Source organism: Pelophylax lessonae (genome assembly GCF_965119305.1).
Source record: "Pelophylax lessonae genome assembly, chromosome: 6".
Classification (NCBI taxonomy): domain Eukaryota; kingdom Metazoa; phylum Chordata; class Amphibia; order Anura; family Ranidae; genus Pelophylax; species Pelophylax lessonae.
In genome coordinates, this window is record NC_138773.1 from 252524532 (window position 1) to 252545342 (window position 20811).

General features: G+C 39.0%; 1 protein-coding gene across 1 annotated transcript in view; it reads left to right on the forward strand.

Moving 5' to 3' along the window:
- The window catches only part of SLC25A12 (solute carrier family 25 member 12), a 236588-nt gene extending 216009 nt beyond the window's left edge, over nucleotides 1-20579 (forward strand). The window contains exons 16-18 of the mRNA XM_082260302.1: nucleotides 5454-5612; nucleotides 14290-14380; nucleotides 19939-20579. Of these exons, the coding sequence (XP_082116428.1) occupies nucleotides 5454-5612; nucleotides 14290-14380; nucleotides 19939-20131 (443 nt within the window). The 3' untranslated portion in view covers nucleotides 20132-20579. The remainder of the gene's footprint in view (nucleotides 1-5453; nucleotides 5613-14289; nucleotides 14381-19938) is intronic.
- Nucleotides 20580-20811: the final 232 nt, after the last annotated feature.

Sequence of the window (20811 nt, forward strand, 5' to 3'; positions counted from 1 at the left end):
TAATGTGGAATGTATGTTCCTTGCTAAAGAGTATTCTTTTTTTATCAAGTTGTTTTAAGTAAAGTTCCACTTCAAGGATGAATGGCACCTAAACACATTTTGCCTCAATTTTAGTGCAATTTGGAATCGTGGGCAAAGTCACTCTGATTTTGCCCACAATTTCAAATCGCTTAGGGTGAACGGGACCTTACTAATAATTTGTGATAGTTGTAACATTTATGTTAGAAGTGGCAATGGGGGCTCTGCACAGCAAGTAGAACATAATTAAGAAAAGTGCTTTAAAAAATTAATTACTATCAGGTATACTGTGAGGCAGCATGGTCTAGGCCAGTGATGGTGAACCTTTGCACCCCAGATGTTTTTGAACTACATTTCCCACCATGCTCATGCACTCTGCAGTGTAGTTGAGAATCATGAGAAATGTAGTTCCAAAACATCTGGGGAGCCAAGGTTCGCCATCACTGGTCTAGGCTTTTGGTGCTTCTTTTGCCTATTTACACCGGGGGCCCTGAATTCACTTCCCATTGAGATGGTATTTATTTTCCTCCCACAATTTAAAACATACTAGCCCTGGTGTTTCCTGGATTAGGCTGGTATCCGTTTAAACAAAATGTTGAAATATTGAATAATTGATATTGTAAATTCACTTAATTGGAGACATTTTTAGAGCTGCAAGAAAACCCATTTTAAACTGTTAATCTTCACAACACAGAAAAGGTTATTAAAATGCTGACTATTGTAAGACACATACAGAGCACAAGAGTCCTTCTTATATTTTTATTAAACACAGATGTCATACAGCAACTTTTTACTACAAAGTTTTGATTGTCATTGTTTCTGTTGAAAGTAAACGCAAAATAATTTATAGAGACAAACAATTGTATGGTGCTGTTTGTTCTGTTTGTTCATTCAACATTAAGTATACAAGCCAATTTAAGTGTAAGCAAACCACGAAATAGGTTTGCTTTGGTCGATAAATTGCTGTCTTCTGAAAGTGCTATGTTGTTTAAAAGAGGTGAAAGCATAAACCTGCATTGTAGCTATAATTAAGGCAATGAAAAGAAATAAAAATGTACGACTGAATGATAGAAAAAGGAGGTAAGAGAAAAAAAAGTCTGGGCATAAAAGAAAGATGGAGAGTGAGAGAGGTGGAGAGGTTGGCTGATAACAAGTTCTTTTTCTTGATTGCAGGAACTGTATTTGGGAAGGTCCTCATACATTTTTATAATTGTTCTTTGTCTGTGGTTCTTGTTAATAGTTCTTTAGTTATTATTATTATACAGGATAGTTTTTGTTTAGTGAAAATTAAAAGTTGACCTATGTCAGCATCTGGCTTATTTAACTGAGGAATACAAAATGTAATACATTTTCTAATGTTCACAGAGGAGCAAGATATAGGGGTTGATTTACTAAAGACAAATATACTGTTCAATAGAAGTGCAGTTGCTCTAGATCTGTGGGGAAGCTCTGCTGATTTCTATCCAATCACGTTCAAGCAAAAATGAAGCTTTTTATTTTGTACCCCTCAGAACTAGAGCAACTGCACTTGCAGTGCACAGACTATTTACCTTTAGTAAATCAACCCCATTGTCCTGCATAATACGCAGGCCAGCTGCCCATTCAAATGAATGGGCTGCTGTGCCTGCACAAACCTGTCCTGCAGACCTGCGATAGTGTGAACCATGCCATAGGCCTAAATGTTCCTAGGGACATGCAGAAGTAGTGTGATGAAGACCAAACTAAAATGGTTACTTTTGATCACCAAAAATAGTATAGCATTTGTTTCTTCTTTTCATCCCAAAAAGCGATTAGGCTATACAGAAGAGGTCAGTATTGCAGTTTTAGGATCATATACCACCAATAAGTACTTTTGTCCCACCTTCATAAGATCAGTGTTGGTATAGGTTCTAACCACAATGTTCCAGACTTTATTCCAGTGTCCTTGGGTTAAATAGATTTTAGATTCCCTTTTAATTCTCCATGACACAGAAAATCGATCTACTGTAAAATTGTATTGGGATAGCTTCTAGTCAGACATCCAAACCATCAACAGAATCAAAATGATAATGAGAGAAACCAATCCATATTATGATGGGTTCCTTCATTATCCGGTTGGAAATGCTTTAAAAAGACACTATTATGCTTGCAAAAAGTTAAAATACATACAGCAATATAGTATACACTAGGTAGACTCCAAGGAGAATCTTCGGCATCTGACAGTTCCCAGTGTGATGGTTGTCTGGGTTTGCCCGATGTGCTTCCCTATCTGCTATAACACTAGTGTGTCCTTGCAAAGATAGTGACTTACCAGCAAGGAGGGGGCCAAACTTGGCAACAGTGAGATTCTTACACTTCCCCTAGCTCTGCAAAAAGGCAAAAGTTGCAGTCAAGTTTTTTTCTAATATGAAAAATTATATAATAAAATATAATGGCTGCGCTCAACCTATTAATTAAATTGTGTGATATAAGTGAATATAATAACGAGTAGTATAAACTAGCAAACCCAAATATTAGGTATCAAATGCTATGAATTGATTAAATAGCATTAAATAGATTATGTGATATAAATAAATGTAGTGACAAATATTATTAAATTAATTAGCAGAAACCCAAGTGATTGGTGTCAATTACTAAAAATAAGTGCAATAGCTCTCATAAATTAAATGTGCACATACATAAGCTCTAACGAGCAGGGCCCTCTGATTCCTCCTGTATTGAATTGTACTGTAACTGTATTGTCTTCCCCTACACTGTAAAGCGCTGCGCAAACTGTTGGTGCTATATAAATCCTGTATAATAATACATATATTAATAAACAAATAAATGTAAAATAAATTAAATATTAATACAATAAAGTGCAAGGTGACTAGTAAATGAATAAGCAAACAAGAAGTCCCAACAATAGAGGTTAATGAACCACTGAAAACAGTCCAAATAACACCATCCAAATATATATGGAATGACTGAGGGATCCTATAATAGTGCTTCTTCTGATAGCAACACCTCCACCAAATAGCAGGACCACCCGGTGTGTCAAACTGCTTACCAGAAATGGTAGACTCCTAAATTATAGTGGGTCAGTATAAGCCTTTATCACAGATATATGACCGGGTTGAGGACCCTTGATAACGTCAGCTGAGCGCTGACGAAACGCGTCGGGACGTCTGACCGCATCACGTTGCCACGTCATTTCTGGCTCCGGGTGGAACGCAAACCGGAACGCGGAAGCGACGTTTACCTGGCATTCGGTATTCCTTGTCTTTTATCCGCTCTGAACCAAGAATCAACATTGTAAGTTTTATTCTCATAATAGATTTATGTTGTACCGATATACTTCACCATGGAGTTCTTTTTTGTAATCTCTGCATAATTTATGGGAGCTTTGTATCCTGGATAACACTCCAAGGCGGATGATATAGAGTCAGTTGGATGAATACAGTGAGAATTGACTATCAACCCTGTCATATATCTGTGATAAAGGCTTGTGTTATTTGGACTGTTTTCAGTGGTTTATTAACCTCTATTGTTGGGACTTCTTGTTTACTTATTCATTTACTAGTCACCTTGCACTTGATTGTATTAATATTTAATTTATTTTACATGTATTTGTTTATTAATATATGTATGTGCACATTTAATTTATGAGAGCTTTTGCACTTATTTTTAGCAATTGACACCAATCACTTGGGTTTCTGCTAATTCATTTAATGATATTTGTCACTACATTTATTTAAATCACATAATCTATTTAATGCTATTTAATCATTTCATAGCATTTGATACCTAATATTTGGGTTTGCTAGTTTATACTACTCCTTATTATATTCACTTATATCACACAATTTAATAAATAGGTTGAGCACAGCCATTATATTTTATTATATAATTTTCATATCTTACGTGTTCATGCGGTCACGCTGGGGCTCCATAATTTTTGCAATTTTGTTTCTTGCCTTTTGAAAAAACCTTAATCACATATTACTTATTAATATTTTTTCCACTGCGCGGGATTGTTGGTGCTTAACACCAATATTTTTCAAGTTTTTTCTAATGGTAAGTATTATTACTGTACTACATTGTTGTGTATGTGTTAACTTTTTGCAGGAATAACAGTGTTTCTGTAAGCTGCTTTTTAAGTAAATAAACTTTTTCCTCTAAGCTCTAGTTTGCCTTTGATTGGCTACAGCAACCTATAATGTGCTGTGATTCTTGGTTCTCCCAGCTTATCAATGTACAAAGTACGAATGCCTGGTCTGCACATTTTCCTACCTTTTTCAAAGTGGTTTAAAGTTAAAATAAAATTTAAGTCTTCTTATTCTAGAACATAAATCTGTGTGGGACAGAGCCATCCTAACGTTCTAAAAGGTTATCTAGCATTGATACTGTCCCCTGATCTGTGTTGGACCAGTAGGTGCACATCTTAATCTATTGTGTAAAATGTCAAAATGTCAGATTTGGGGACTGTGGATTTTTCGGACTTGGTATATGGTAAGTAGATTGCAGATGGGTAAACATAAATTGCTACTGGGTTTGGCACAATGGTACAGTAAATGCTGTTGTGTTACAAAATTCTAGGGTTGTAACATGTAACACAATAAAGGGTTGTAACATGTAACACAATAAAGAATTATGAAAAGTTGGACTTTGCATTACTTTGGATGTGATACTCCCAAGCCTTCTGCATCTGGAATGATCCAAGATTTCGGAAAAGGATTTTCTACTGGATAAGGGCCCAAATTTTACCTTGAAAGTTGTTTAGGTATGATTGGAATAGGGTTTGGGCAAAAAAGCTACATACTGTAATTCCTGTAAGTAGATTTATTTTAATGGTGTTGCTGTGTCAATCCTGAGAAGCTCTTCTTTTTTTTTTTTTTTTTTATGTTCCCGGTTTCCCAAGATGAGGAGATAAAAGTTGGCTTTGTAGTTGGCTATTTTTTTCTAGGCAAAAGTCTTACCCAATTCTTTAAACCCTATAAACAACTTACATTATACTGGTTCCAGTGAACTTCTAGTCCTATGTGAGCAGAACTGGGAAAACTGATAAATTGCTGGTGGACAGATTTTCTGATTTATTACCAACTAGAACAACTTGTGGGTTTTCAAGAGCAAAATTGTTCTGCTTTTGTGAAATATCCAAAGTTTTGTAAATGGTTATAGGATGTTGAATAATTTTTGCCTTTTGAATTAAACAGCCCCCTCTTGGCTCAGTCACCCATTCTTGTACTAAGTGTTCCTGTACAACGCAAACTCGAGAAACATTCAATGAGCTTTAGGCACATTTTATTATACTCCATGGATCTCAAAATAGCACATTCTACTCTAGAACATTTCCATTGAATTCTGAGAAGAGTTACCACAGTCTGAACAATTTAATTATCTGATGCATTTGATTTTTTTTTTTCCTGCGAAGATAAGTATGAGTACTTATGTGTATATCACTTGTCTTTTTAAAGGTGTACCCGCAGCGTCCTTAGTAACCCCTGCTGATGTCATCAAGACAAGACTGCAAGTGGCAGCACGAGCCGGCCAAACTACATATTCTGGTGTTACTGACTGCTTTAAGAAAATCCTTCATGAAGAAGGAGCAAGAGCTTTCTGGAAAGGAGCTGGAGGTACTGTTTTTAGCATTATTATGTTAGTTATTGGATGAGATGATTTCATAAAAAGAGCCAACACTCATTGTCAGGCAAATATAATCAGAAGGTGCATAAGAAAATGTTAAAAGAGCAAAAATCCAGTGCAAGCAATCACAAGTTATCTTTTAAGGATGGACTATATGAAGTGATATTTACTAGAGTAATATGGAAGTCATCTAGATATCTTCTGAGCCTCAGATATATGGAGTTTTTAGGAGAAGATGGCAATAAAAAATTCCCAGGTGACCACAGCTAAACTAAGAGATTAACTACAGTCATGAGAAAAATTAAGTACACCTCATGAAAATTGTTGATCTTTTCAACATACTGTATATGGACAAACATTGGATCATTATTCAAACAGTGCTTACGGAAAAAGGTGATATACTTGATAAGAATACAAGAAAACATTGCATTTTAACCATTTATTTAACAAAACATCAGTAGATGTAATGGTGTACTGTGAAAGAATATCAGTAGATGTAATGGTGTACTGTGAAAGAATATCAGTAGATGTAATGGTGTACTGTGAAAGAAGTACACCCTTGGCATCAAAAGCCAGTATTGCCCCTATAATAGAAATGACTTCTTGTTGGCATTTTCTATAATTGTCCACCAGTCTCTGACATCAACAATTTTGAACCACTTTTGCATGCAAAACTCCTTCAGTAGCCAGATGTCTGTGGCTGCCCTTGCATGAATCTTTTTTGAGCTTTACCTTGGTGGATTTGCTGGTGTACTTTGGATCATTATTGTGTTAAACAACTCATTTCCATATCAATCTCAACTTTCAGACAGATGGCTTTACATTCTTAGCAAGCACACTGAGATATTGTGCAGAATGTATAGCTGAAGACTGCGAACAGCCCAGAACCGAGCAGCAAAGCAACCCTAAACCACCATGCTTCACAACTGTTATGAGGTTCTTCTCCCTATCTAGTGCCTACATTTTCCAGGAAACATGTTTACTGTTACTGTGACCAAAAAACACTCTCTTTGATTGATTAGTCTTTAACTGTCCCAGAAGGCCTGGTCCTTGCCTATATGTTTTTTAGCAAACTGTAATCTTGCTCTAAAGTTCTTTATGGATTACAAAGGCATTTTCTTGACACACCTCCCATGCAGATTAAATAGTTGCATTTTTTTTATTGTAGATGCATGCACCAAATGTTGCAAGAGTTACAACAATGTAATTTCGGTGTTCTTGGAAGTTAACTTAGCATCATATCATCAGCTCTTGTGTTGAATTTGCTGGGCTGACCAGTCCTGGATAAATGAGTAGTTGCTTGAAGTCGAAACCACTTGGAGAATATTTTCCTTACAGTGGAATGATTGATTTCACAACATTTGGTGATTTTTTTTACCAGACTTATGGGGCATCCACAACCTGCTTTCTGAGGGCATTGGAGAGTTCTATTGATGTTGCCATGTTGTCATGACACATGTAAATTGCTAAAAGAACATCGGACCCTAGATGTGTGAGGTTTAAATAAGACAGGATCCACCAGCACACTACCTAATAAACTTCTATACATTGGCACCTAATATGGAATACCAGGTTCACATTTTCTGGATTTTAAGTGGTGGTAAAAGTAGAGGTGTACCTTTTCCATATGAGAAGTCAGAATTTTTGTTAATTTGGATCATGAAAAAAATATACAGTGTGTTTTGTATATGTCATTTGTTACATAGTTGGGTTGGGTTGAAAAAAGTCCATATAGTTTAACCAATAAAGGTGGAAAAAAAATCATACAATCCCGTATATACAATCCTTTACCCACAGTTGATCAAGAGGAAGGCAAAAAACCCCAGCAAAGCAGGATCTAATTTGCTCCAGCAAAAAATTCTTTCCTGATCCCCCAAGAGGCAATTGGATATTCCCTGGATCAACTTTACCTAGAAATGTTAGTATCCAGTTATATTATGTACATTTAGGATGGAATCCAGGCCTTTTTAAAAGCAATCTACTGAGCTAGGCAGAACCATCTCTGTAGAGTCTATTCCACATTTTTACAGCTCTTACTGTGAAGAAACCTTTCCATATTTGGAGATTAAGTTGCTTTTCCTCCAGACGTTCAGATGTTCAAGTATATTACCTTTATCTGTGAGCACTATTTGAATCAAGATCCAATGTTTGTTGACTTTTTCAACATATCTATGCAATTCCCATGAGGTGTACTTACTTATTTCACAAAAAAGTAAACTGAAGAACAGAAACTGAATATATTGCTGCTTATCAGTTCTTAGAATTATAAGCTCCATTTGTTTGATTTTTCAGGCCAAGAACATTTTTAGAAATAAAATACCTATCGTTCTTGGCAGAAATGCAATGTTCTGACCACTTCCTGTGAGATGAACTAGAAGCAAAAACAATGTTATCTTTTATGTCTATACTACTAAGGGCACCCCCCTTCCCCCGCCCATAATGGAAATGAGAAAGACCTGTTGTAGTCCATCCCGGGTAGCATCCTTGGCTCCTTTCATAGATACATTAAAGGGACTATAGCCATCCTAGGGTAGGAAGTGTGTTATTAGGATTACCAGGTGAGATTTGGATACCCTTAAATTGGAAATAATGGGAGTTTTATTTGATGCGCTAGAAGATAACTTTTTTTACAAGCAAACAATTTGTAAAGATTCTAATTATTTACATGCATAAGCTAATGGAATTCTAAAAGTGAATTGTAGAGTGCACACGCATTTGAAAGACTACTTTTTTCAGAATTATAGAATGCTTATAAAATTTACCATCTTTTATTTTAGAGATAGAGCATCATAAGATATTAATTCCTTTTTGTATGACTGGCTTAAAGAGAGAGAACCTCTTTAAATGCTTTAGCTTTACTAAACAAGTATTCAGCCAACTTAACCACTTTACCACCGGAGGATTTTGCTGTCTTCCGTCCAGGCCACTTTTTGCGATTCCGCGCTGTGCGACTTTAACTGACAATTGCGCGGTCGTGCGACGCCGTACCCAAACGAAATTTACGTCCTTTTTTTTCCCACAAACATCACCAGTGTGATTTTTACTTTTTGCGCTATAAACAAAAAAAGAGCGTTTATTTTGAAAAAATAACAATATTTTTAAAAATTTTTTATATGAAATTCCCCCCAAAAAAAATGTAAAAATCTAATTTATTTTAAATTTTTGGCCAATTTGTTTTCTGCTACATATGTTTGGTAAAAAAATCACAATAAGCGCAAAAGTTATTGCGTTTACTAACAAAGGGAAAGATTTCTGTCATTTTTGGTGTTTTTTTTTTTTAACGCGTAATGGCGGCGATCTGCGATTTTTTTTGCGGGACTGCGACATTGCGGCGAACAGATCGGACCCTTGACTGACATTTTTGACACTTTTGGGGGTACCAGTGACATTACTGCAGTAATCAGTGCTATACATATGCACTGTTACTGTAAAAATGACACTGGCAGTGAAGGGGTTAATTTTATTGGCGAGGGAGGGGTTAATGTATGCCTGGTGCTTACTGACGTGTGGGGGGGGGGAGGTGACTGTGTGAGACAGGGACAGATCGGATGTCCAGCTATGCTGAACACTCCGATCTGTCAGTCCCTGTCACTATGGAGATCCGCCCGCTCTGTTTACACAGGCGAGCGGATCTCCTCACTCGATTCCCTGACGATCGGGGCAGAGCAGCGGCGATCGCCGCTGCTCCTCCCCTGGCCCGACTCCCGCTGTGAATGAAAACAGCGGGAGCGCGCCTCCGGCGGCGCGCGAGCGCCGCCTACAGGGGGAGGAGTCCAGCGACGTAGGTCTACGTCGCTGGACAGGAACGAGTCACTTTGCCGCAGTACGCTCAATGTGAGCGGTGGGCAAGTGGTTAACCATTTCACCTCCGGAAGGTTTTATCCCCTTAATGGTCAGGCCATTGTTTGCGATACGGCACTGCGTTGCTTTAACTGACAGCTGCACAATCATGCGACGCTGTACCCAAATAAAATTGATGTATTTTTTTCCCCACAAATAAAGCTTTCTTTTGGTGGTATTTGATCACCTCTGCGGTTTTTATTTTTTGTGCTATAAACAAAAAACGACAGACAGTTTCCATCTTTTTTACTTTCTGCTATAAAACATTCCCAAAAAAAAAAATTGAAAAATCTAATTTTTTCATCAGTTTGAGCCAATATGTATTCTGCTACATATTTTTGGTAAAGAAAATCCTAATAATTGTCTGCTTGGTTTGCTCAAAAGTTATCGCATCTACAAACTATGGGATAGATTTATGGCATTAATTTTTTTTTTTGTTGTTGTTTTTACTAGTAATGGCAGCAATCAGCGATTTTTAGTGGGACTGCGACATTGCAGCAGATAAATCTGGCACTGACACTTTTTGGGGACCAGTGACACCAATACAGTGATCAATGTTAAAAAAAAAATGCACTGTTACTGTATAAATGACACTGGCAGGGGAGGAGTTAACACTAGGGGTGCTCAAGGGGTTAAGTCGCTCCTAGGGAATGCTTTCTAACCCTGTGGGGGATGGATTAGCTAGAGGAAAAGAGAGATCTGTGTTTCAGCTTAGCTAAAGCACAAGATCTCACTCTTCCTCTGTGACAGAACAGCTGCCTGCATTGTTTACATAGGCAGATGGCCGTTCTGTCATTCTCCTGCACGATTGCGGGTGGCCGGCAGACCTGCTGATTTGCTCCCGCTCTGTCTAATTACAGCGGGAGCGGTGCTGCGGCGGCATGCGTGCACCCCCCAAAACCCCTGCACAAAATCACATTACCTATACGTGATTTTGTGTAGCCGGGCCACCCTGCCGCAGTATATATGCGGTGGGCGGTCCGGAAGTGGTTAATGTAGATGATCTTTATAATGCATGTTAATGTTAAAATAATACATTTGATCTATTTGTACAAGCCATATATGTTTATTACATATGAAGGCTCCACTTCCTCCTGGTAATGCTATGCAGGGATGGTGCAGCTATTTCCCTTTTTCTGTGCAAGTCTGTCTGCTCAGACTGGTTCAAAGAAATAAAATTTGTATGTAGAAAAAAGGATCCAAGAGGTTCTGGGACTTTGATGTGGGTTCATACAAAGTAGTGAGAGGGCAAAAACATTGGAAGAGCTCACTAGTTTAAGTTAAGCTGCTGACCACAGACAGGGCTACGCTCCAGTGGGTACTACAGCAGGTTACTAGAAAAAAAAAAAAAGAAACATGCAAAAATAAAAGGCGTGCCAGACCAAAGGATAAAAGAGTCCACATTTGTTTATTAGTTAGTAACACGTTTCGGGGTCAGAAAAACTCTCTGTTCATCAGGGCTTCAGTTAAAATAAGAACCTTGAATGAACACAAAATAGAGCTTTCCTGTGTGAATCTGTGCAGGGAAGCTAATTGCTGGATAAGGAGAGTTACTGGCCAGCCGTGTCTGTACTTGCAATCACACTGCGTGAGCTTACGCAGGTACTACTAGCCAGTAACTCTTCTGATCCAGCAATCCGCTTCTAATAAATCAATAATCAAACTAATAAATTAAATAGGACTATTTTATGCTTTGATCTAGCGTTCCTTCCATTTGTGTAGGTTTAATTCTATTATAATCTGTATGTGACATATCTTATACTCTCCTCAGTAGATATGCAGGAATGCCAAATAAGGTTTGAGGTGCGGTGGTAGACCATGGAACAAAGGATCCTGAGGAGCTGGCCAGGGGTTTTGGGTAAAGCTCAGATTTTCCATAGAAAAGAAGAGAGGGAGTTGGGAGAGCCCTTATTGTGTAGTAGATTAATTTAAAATCAATGCAGTGCTTCCACAGTAAAAGAGAAAAAAGGTCAAACTTCCAACCGTTGAGGCTGTGGTCACCCAGCTAAGGGGGAACACGCGGCCTTTCTAGTGTATGGGTGGTCAACTCAAAAAGGGCCCTTAGGTAGTTTGATTAGCAGAGGCACCCAATGAGGTTGTTCAAAGGATAGGCACGAGTCATCTGCTTCAGTAAAACCTTCAATTAACTTTATTTCACCAAATAAAACACGCTTTGTGGCTCTAAATTGCACATGTGATCCACCTAGATGACATCACTGCCACAAACTCTACATTCCACCTAATAGCCAATAAAGGATATTTCCCAAGTGGATCTCACTGCCAGCCGACACTAGACATCAATTTTATCACCTTGACCAGAGGAAGTGAAAATCTAGAGCCAAAAAACCTGTTTTATTTGCTGAAATAAAGTGATTGTTTTACTTAAGCAGACAGCTTGTGCCTATCCTTTGACAGAGGTGCCCACTGTGGTTGCTCAATTAAACTACCTAAGGGCCCATTATGCGCTGAATCTTTCTCCCAGGAATGCCTTTGCACTGTTTTACAAAGGAGGAAATAGGGGAAGATTCTACAGATCTGCATGTACTAAAAAATACAAAAACCACAACAAACATTAGGGAAACATAAACAACAAATTACCGTGTTAGAAGGCCCATACCCCTGACTATTGTATACAATCATTTAGAAAAGATGGGGCTTTGCGGGCAGGGTGGGAGGAGGAGGATCATATATAACACTTTATTGTACATATTAAAATTGGTACAATACATAGGAATGGTTACCCATGTCTGACATAAGTAAAATCAACAAACATAATAGAATCGCAATGTAAAAGTACTTCCCATAAGGGAGTGCCTGATAACTTAATATCAGGAGATGACGTTTCGGTCTCAGATGGAGCGCGGTCTATGGGTCCCCAGCAAGCCGACCCGAACAGAGAGACCAGAACAGACCGATATTTCCGATGTGACTCAAATCATGGCAGGCAAGGCAGATACAAATATGGTGAAAATTGTCCAGGACCAGTGATGATATAATATTATGTATATGACCAAAATGGCAACAATATTTCTGTGGGTTTCAGTAGGGAGACATGCATATATGCATATTCACATCCATATTAAGACTCCCGCTATCTTGAAAGAAAGGCTTGAATGGCTACTTTATATATTATAGTGGCAACATGTGGTCAAAATGTATGGGGACATCTTAATGAAGGAGGTGTATCAATATATCCTGAGTCCGATATATATCTGTAGACTACAGCTGCAGTTAGTCTAATCAAAACATGAGGCAGGTAGTACTTGCAATATGTTCAGGCTGGTTAGCTAGTACCAACAGCCAACCCATAGAAATGCCAGGCAGAAGCAAGCCTGCAGCGTGTCCAAAATCCGAGTGCCTGCCATTTTGGTCATATACATAATATTATATCATCACTGGTCCTGGACAATTTTTACCATATTTGTATCTGTCTTGCCTGCCATGATTTGAGTCGCATCGGAAATATCGGTCTGTTCTGGTCTCTCTGGCCCTGAGGAAGCCTCGTGCGAAACGGGTCGGCTTGCTGGGGACCCTTAGACCGCGCTCCATCTGAGACCTAAATGTCATCTCCTGATATTAAGTTATCGGCACTCCCTTATGGGAAGTATTTCTACATTGCGATTATATTATGTTTGTTGATTTTACTTATGTCAGACATGGGTAACCATTCCTATGTATTGTACCAATTTTAATATGTACAATAAAGTTATATTTTAGACAATTTTGTGTTATATATGATCCTCCTCCTCCCACTGGCCCGCAAAGCCACATATTTTCTAATTGGTTGTATACATTAGGGAAACATGTTGAGTGAAATATGGGGGCTGCTATGGATGACCTTCTCTATGTTTTTTATTGAAAGATAGAAATAACCTAAAACATATCATTTGATTTGTAGACATAGCAGATGTACATGACAGTTTTATAAAGGTCATGTAATTTGATGAGTGGTAGATGACCATACCTCTTGTCTACATGTGGTAGAGTTGACCTTCTTTTTAAAAAGCTACTTATCTGGCTGTCTTTAGCATTGGTAATTTCTCAGTAAATTTCAGAGTGAGGTTATAACTCTCGAGCTTCATACTTGTTCAATGTCTGTACTTCAGAAAGTTTTGGAAATCAAGAAACCGCATGACAGGCAGGCATTAGAGTTGATGCTGGCCATTAATGGAATTGTACGTATTTTCTTTCACATACATAGACGCTATCTTAACAATATCTACCCACTGAAAATATGTTATAATTTTAGTTTAATCCACATATTTCTGCTTTTAGAAATGTAAAAGTAAACACGTATGTCTTATCCTTTAAAGAGGAAGTAAACCCTCCTCTGTAACTTGTACCTATAGGTAAGCTTATGATAAGGCTTACCTATAGGTACTGTAAATGTCTCCTAAACATGCACCGTTTAGGAGACATTTACCTTACATGCAGCCAGTGACGTCACTGGTCCATGCGCTCTGAAGGAACGGCCGCTGGCGCTGTTCCTTCAGAGCTCCGTGCCGTGACCGTCGGCTCCCGCGCGCGTGCGCGGGAGTGACGTCACCGCAGCTCCGGCCAATCAGATGGCCGGATGCCGCGATCCCGGAAGACGGGCGACTGGACATGTCGCCCGTCATACAGGTAAGCGGGCGGCACGGCGGGGGCTCGTTCTTAGGTAAGTATTTCATAAAGAGCTAGTATACGATGCATACTAGCTCATTATGTGTTTCTCTTGAAGGGTGGAAAAAGAAAAAAAAAATTTTGGGGGGTTTACAACCTCTTTAAGACCAAGCTATAGCCATCCATGGTAAATATATTTCATAATGGCATTTGATGTTCCCACAGCTCGAGTGTTCCGATCTTCCCCCCAGTTTGGTGTTACACTGGTTACCTATGAGCTGCTGCAGAGATGGCTGAATGTTGATTTTGGAGGAGTGTAAGTATTTTATTCTCTGGATGTATATGTTGTTTTTATACAGAGCAGCATGGGGATCTGGTGAAATTCTAGTCAGCCTGGTCTCGCAGCCCGCCTGAGCTTATTATAGAACAAATTCTCTCTTTCCGGTCCTCTGGTGATTTCATTCTAGACATTTGACACGGGAAGCATGTCTGTGAAAGTCTGGATTCTTCTGCAGAATGATATCAATTCACAAGCGGAGAAAAAACTATATCATTTAGCTGAACACATCTTAAATTGAAACTCAGTTCTTTAACTAAACCCATTTTTTTCTGTATGGTCTCTGCTCCATACAAATGAACATAGAGCTCAAACAGTAAAGTGTTCATTACAACCAAAGTAGGAGAGCTGCAATAAGCCATGTAACCCATTGGGATCTGTACTGGTTAGTGGGCAATGCAGTCATTTTTAATAAATGTTTTCTTACAGATTAGAGCAGTCAATCGGATTTTTCCTTTAATCACTTCAACCCCGGAAGTTTTTACCCCCTTAATGACCAGGCCATTTTTTGCAATTCGGCACTGTGTTCCTTTAAATGACAATTGCATGGGCGTACGACACTGTACCCAAATAAAATACATGTCCTTTTTTTCCCACAAATAGAACTTTCTTTTGGTGGTATTTGATCACCTCTGCGGTTTTTAGTTTTTGCACTATAAACAAAAAAAGAGTGACAATTCTGGGAAAAAAACTATATTTTTTACTTTCTGCTATAAAACATTCCCAATAAAAAAATATTAAAAATCAAATTTTTTTATCAATAATAATATAATAGTGTTGCGCAACCAATACCTGTAAAATACTCAGTGTTTCAATATAATAATAAAGAATATATATCAAGTGTGCAAATGTTGAATAAAAAAAATATACATATAATAGTGTGCTCAAATGGATCAATAATCAAATAATAATTATATGCAAAAATAAATAACGCAATAATCAATCAATCAAAATCAGTGTATAAAAACCCCAAAAAAGTGCAAGACTTTTTTATATATATTTTTTTTTGCACCTTGCACTTTTCTTTGGGTTTTTATACACTGATTTTGATTGATTGATTATTGCGTTATTTATTTTTGCATATAATTATTATTTGATTATTGATCCATTTGAGCACACTATTACATGTATATTTTTTTTATTCAACATTTGCACACTTAATATATTCTTTATTATTATATTGAAGCACCGAGTATTTTACAGGTATTGATTACGCAACACTATTATATTATTTATGTACCATTTACACTTATATGAGAAGTGAGGTGTCTGCAGCATTTAATATCTGATATAGGGAGGTTGCTCGCGGGAACTTTTTGTTTACAAATTTTTTCATCATTTTAGGTAAATTTGTATTCTGCTACATATTTTTGGTTAAAAAAAATCCCAATAAGCGTATTTCGATTGGTTTGCGCAAAAGTTATCGCGTCTACAAATTAGGGGAAAGATTTGTAATTTTTATTTATTTATTTATTTACTAGTAATGGCGGCGTTCAGCGATTTTTAGCGGGACTGGGACATTGCGGCAGACAGATTGGACCCCTAACTGACATTTTTGACACTTTGGGGGGACCAGTGACATTACTACAGTAATCAGTGCTAAATAATATGCACTGTTACTGTAATAATGACACTGGCAAGGAAGGGGTTAACACTAGGGGTGATCAAGGGGTTAAGTGTGCTCCTAATGTATGCTTTTTAACTGCCGGGGGGGGGGGTAAGACTCGATCACAGATAGAAAGAAATCTGTGTCTCTGCCTGTGTGACAGCTGAGCCACCTGCCTTGTTTACAGACGAAGCTCCTGTCTCTCTAGCCGACGATCGCGGGTGGCCGGCAGCGATCGTGCCCGCCCCTCCCGCGGTCTGGCTCCTGCTGTGTCTAATCACAGCACGCCCCCTGGAGCCTTAAAGGCCTATCACATACATATATGTGAAAATGCACAGGAGGGCCACCCTGCCACAGTATATCTGCGTGGGGCGGTCCTTAAGTGGTTAATGCATCCAATTCTTCCTAAACACGCTTATGCACAAGAGAGCCAGCCAAAAGTTGACATTTGTAAGATTTTTAAAGCAACTTTTTCTCTAAGTCACCAACCTCGTTAGATTTTGCAGAAAACATAAACCATAGGTGTGCGCAGCCTATTGCATTAGGATGTGTGCCCCAAATATTAAGCACACATGCCTTTCTCTGCAGCCTCAGCTGCACCGGACAGTGAATGAACATGATAGTACTCTGTGCTGAGCAGCTTCCTGTTCATTCACAAACTGAAACATAGTAAACACAGTTTACTGTGCTTCCATTATGAATAAATGCAGTGAGTGATTGTGTTTACTGTGTTCATTTAGAAAATGAAGAGGCCTGTAAATGACATATATTTACCAGCCCCTTCCCCCACTCTCTTTTCTGAATCATCCCCCGCAGAATCTTGGGGGGAGAGGGAAGCCAGCAACACTGTGCTGGGGGGGGGGGGGCATGCAACACGGGGGGAAGCCCAGGCAAATTTGGCGAATCAGCACCACAGACAGTGATTAGGGTGTGCCCAGGCACACTTGGCACACCCCCTGTGCTTGCCTATGACATAAACCTTGTATGAACTTGCTTTTAAAAATGAACTTCCTTTAACCACTTAAGCCCCGGAGGGTTTGGCTGCTCAAAGACCAGGGCCTATTTTGCGATTCGGCACTGCGTGACTTTAACGGACAATTGTGCTGACATGCAACGCTGTACCCAAATTAAATTGACGTCCCTTTTTCCCACAAACAGAGCTTTCTTTTGGTGGTATTTGATCACCTGTGCGATTTTTACTTTTTGCGCTATAAACAAAAAAAGTGCGACAATTTTGAAAACATAACAATATTTTTCACATTTTTTTTATATGAAATTCCCCAAAAAAAATGTAAAAATCAAAATTTTTTAACATTTTAGGCCAATTTGTTTTTTTGCTACATATTTTTGGTAAATAAAATCGCAGTAAGCGTTTTTGGATTGGTTTGCGCAAAAGTTATTGCGTTTACTAACTGCTGGAAAGATTTATGTCATTTTTATTTATTTATTTATTTTTTTAACTAGTAATGGCGGCGATCTGCAATTTTTTTTTTCTTTTGCGGGACTGCGACATTGCGGCGGACAGATCGGACCCTTGACTGACATTTTTTACACTTTTGGGGGTACCAGTGATATTACTACAGTAATCAGTGCTATAAATATGCACTGTTACTGTAAAAATGACACTGGCAGGGAAGGGGTTAACTTTATTAGTGATCAAGGGGTTAAGTGTGTCCCTAGGGGCGTGATTCTTACTGTCAAGGGGTGTGGCTTGTGATGTACATAGCAGGATTGTATTATCTCTGCTGTTACACCAGGGAGAATGACAGACGGCTGTGTTTACATCAGCTGCCTGCCTTTCTCCCTCTCCAGCGGGGGATTGCGAGTGGCCGGCGGACATCGGAGCCGCTGGTCACTCACGCAGGGATGGCAGGGAACGAGCGGGGGTGGGGGCTCGCCCCCAAGAGGCTCGGGGGCGAGCGACGTACCGGTACATCGCTTTGCCCAGGAGGGGCTGACTGCCGCCGTATATAGTCGTGCTGCGGTCGGCAAGTGGTTAAAAGGATTTCCAGGAAAACATACCTTTGTATTGTGACCTCTCCTTGTAGTAATATCAACTTTAATCACACTGTGCTGACCATTTGCCCCACATACTTACCAGTAACTCTGGCGATCTTGGCAGTGTACTACTTTAAAGTTACCATACCAGCTGCTGACATGGCCTGCAGTCGTACTGGAAAAAAAAAACAATAAAGGTCAAGTTTACTTCTAGACTGTTCACTTTGTTTTCAATCAAGCCCTGATAAAGGGAGCCCCCTTGGAGCTCAGAAGCACATTGGCTAGTTTTTTGGATTATCCACCTGACTTATGTTGGAAAAAAGTTTTATCTGGACCTCTTAGTGGTGTGTTGCTTTAGTTTTATTTTCTGTTACATTACACTACAAGCAAAGGAGATCTGTTACATTACACTACAAGCAAAGGAGATCTGTTACATTACACTACAAGCAAAGGAGATCTGTTACATTACACTACAAGCAAAGGAGATCTGTTACATTACACTACAAGCAAAGGAGATCTGTTACATTACACTACAAGCAAAGGAGATCTGTTACATTACACTACAAGCAAAGGAGATCTGTTACATTACACTACAAGCAAAGGAGATCTGTTACATTACACTACAAGCAAAGGAGATCTGTTACATTACACTACAAGCAAAGGAGATCTTGAAGATCTTCTGGGGTCTAAAAGCTGCCTGCCTGGGAACCAGATCATTCACTTCAACATCAATACCATCAGATAGCAATACCATTGAGATAACCCTACTGGTCCAGTGCTAGTTTTCCACTTTTCACTACTTTAAATAGACACTGTTATTTTGCCCCAGGGCCCGCATGAACTCAGTTCTGTTAAGTTCATTGTTCCTCCGCAGCCACTTTCGGGTATGGAGGGGCATGTGACTTGCTCCCCTGTGGGTGGTGCCCAAGCCTATAGCAGCCAGTCACTAGACAAGAGCATGTCACATGACTGGGGGACTGACATTACCATTCCCCCATGTTGCCAACCCAGCCACTCTCCGTGCTGGCTGCAGAGGAGTAAGGAGATGCAAGGGAGTGCAGATAGAATGAGTATATGGGGGTCAAAAGATTCCCTTTGCAGAGACACTGTGGATTTGCCCAGCATAGGCAAGGTGATAGTGTCTCTTTAAAGTTTAATAAAAAATTGTGTTTAGTTTTGGATGTAATGGTGAAGGGTTAGATCTACTCTCAGGGATTTCTTTCTATCTGTGTTGCCATAAAGGGAGGAGAAAGTTTCCAATGGCAATATCTATCTATGCAGGTAACATCAGTCTAACATGGCATTTCCCTCAATTTGCAGAGATTTTCCCTTTCATTGTTCTGTCAACAGGAGAGGAAGTGAACGGAAATCTCCCCAGTGGGACACAGATGGCAAAAAAAAAAAAAAACTGAGAGGGATTTTAACCATTTCTCACTGTATCCAAAAAAAAAAGCACAGTTCTGTCTTTTAGATATACTCTGTGGGCCCTGCTGCTGTTGACAAGGAGGCAGGGCTTTGTAGGGTATGTCTTTTTGTTACTATATAGTTGAGACTCAAGCTGATTTATTGTTAACTTTTTACCAGCAAATCCCTCTTTTCTCTTATTTATTCAGCAGCTCCACACAGACATATTGCAGTGTGTAAATGTAAATGGATAAATAGCGTATTTTACCCAACTGCTTGATATTCTAGCCTTCTGTTCACAACATCCTTAAAAACTGCCTGAACCAATCAGCTCTCCTCTGTTCTAAATCTTCCATGCAGGAGCTGCTGTGAAAGTCACATAAAGGACTCTGTGAGCTTAGCCTGTTCAAAAAAATAAACAGCTTTGTAACACGTAGCTGATTGGTTTATGTTTTGAGCCTCAGGTTGTAATCAGATGGCACAATGTAAGCCTGTTCATTGATGAAGACTTGTATTTTTCACCTTGCAGCAAGCCTTTGGGGTCAGAGCCTTCACCAAAGACCAGAATCTCCAACCTTCCTCCGGCACATCCAGACCATATAGGAGGATACAGACTGGCCACTGCTACATTCGCAGGGATAGAAAACAAGTTTGGTCTCTATTTGCCAAAGTTTAAGTCTCCCGAGGCGGTGTCTCAGGTCAAAACTGCAACTTCAGTATAATGCAGACCCAGCGGCCTCGGTACATATAGTATTTAAAGACGCAGCAAAGTAAAGTATCTCTCTGGTCAATTGCATGTAGGTTTATCTGCTGCTCGTCCCATTTTAATATCATTATTTGTTAAATGACAAATCACCTGTTTGCACAGAAGAGGTTTATTTGCTTAATTCAGCACATAGAATGTATCCTTGTTTTCTAAAGAGAGCATGTGTGTGTTTTTTCTTTCTTTTTAATAGACTGCTTTACACAGCTTTGCACTTACTGTTACTGTACATATTGTACATCTGTACAGAGACATCACGGCACATAGGAGGTCTTTCTGCAAGGGGTGGAGGAAAATGTACAGGACATATGGGAGGTGTTACCGTGACATTATATAATGTAATATGATTTCGGTTTCTCATTTACTCATTTTGATGTATTTTATGGAAATAAAATATTATTGTTTGACTTTGTGGCTTTTCTGTTGGTACAGTGAAAATGGAAAGACTCCCATTAGGTTAAACAATTTTGACATGTGTTTATGGATGCATAAACTCCCCTTGAGTGTAGTAGGAAAGATTGTATCAGCAAACCACAGGAGTACCAACATCACTAGCTAGCTTGCTAGAATGATTTCAAGATAACCAGACAATACCTGTACCAATTTGACTTCAGTGACGTGAATTCTGATTGGTCACAA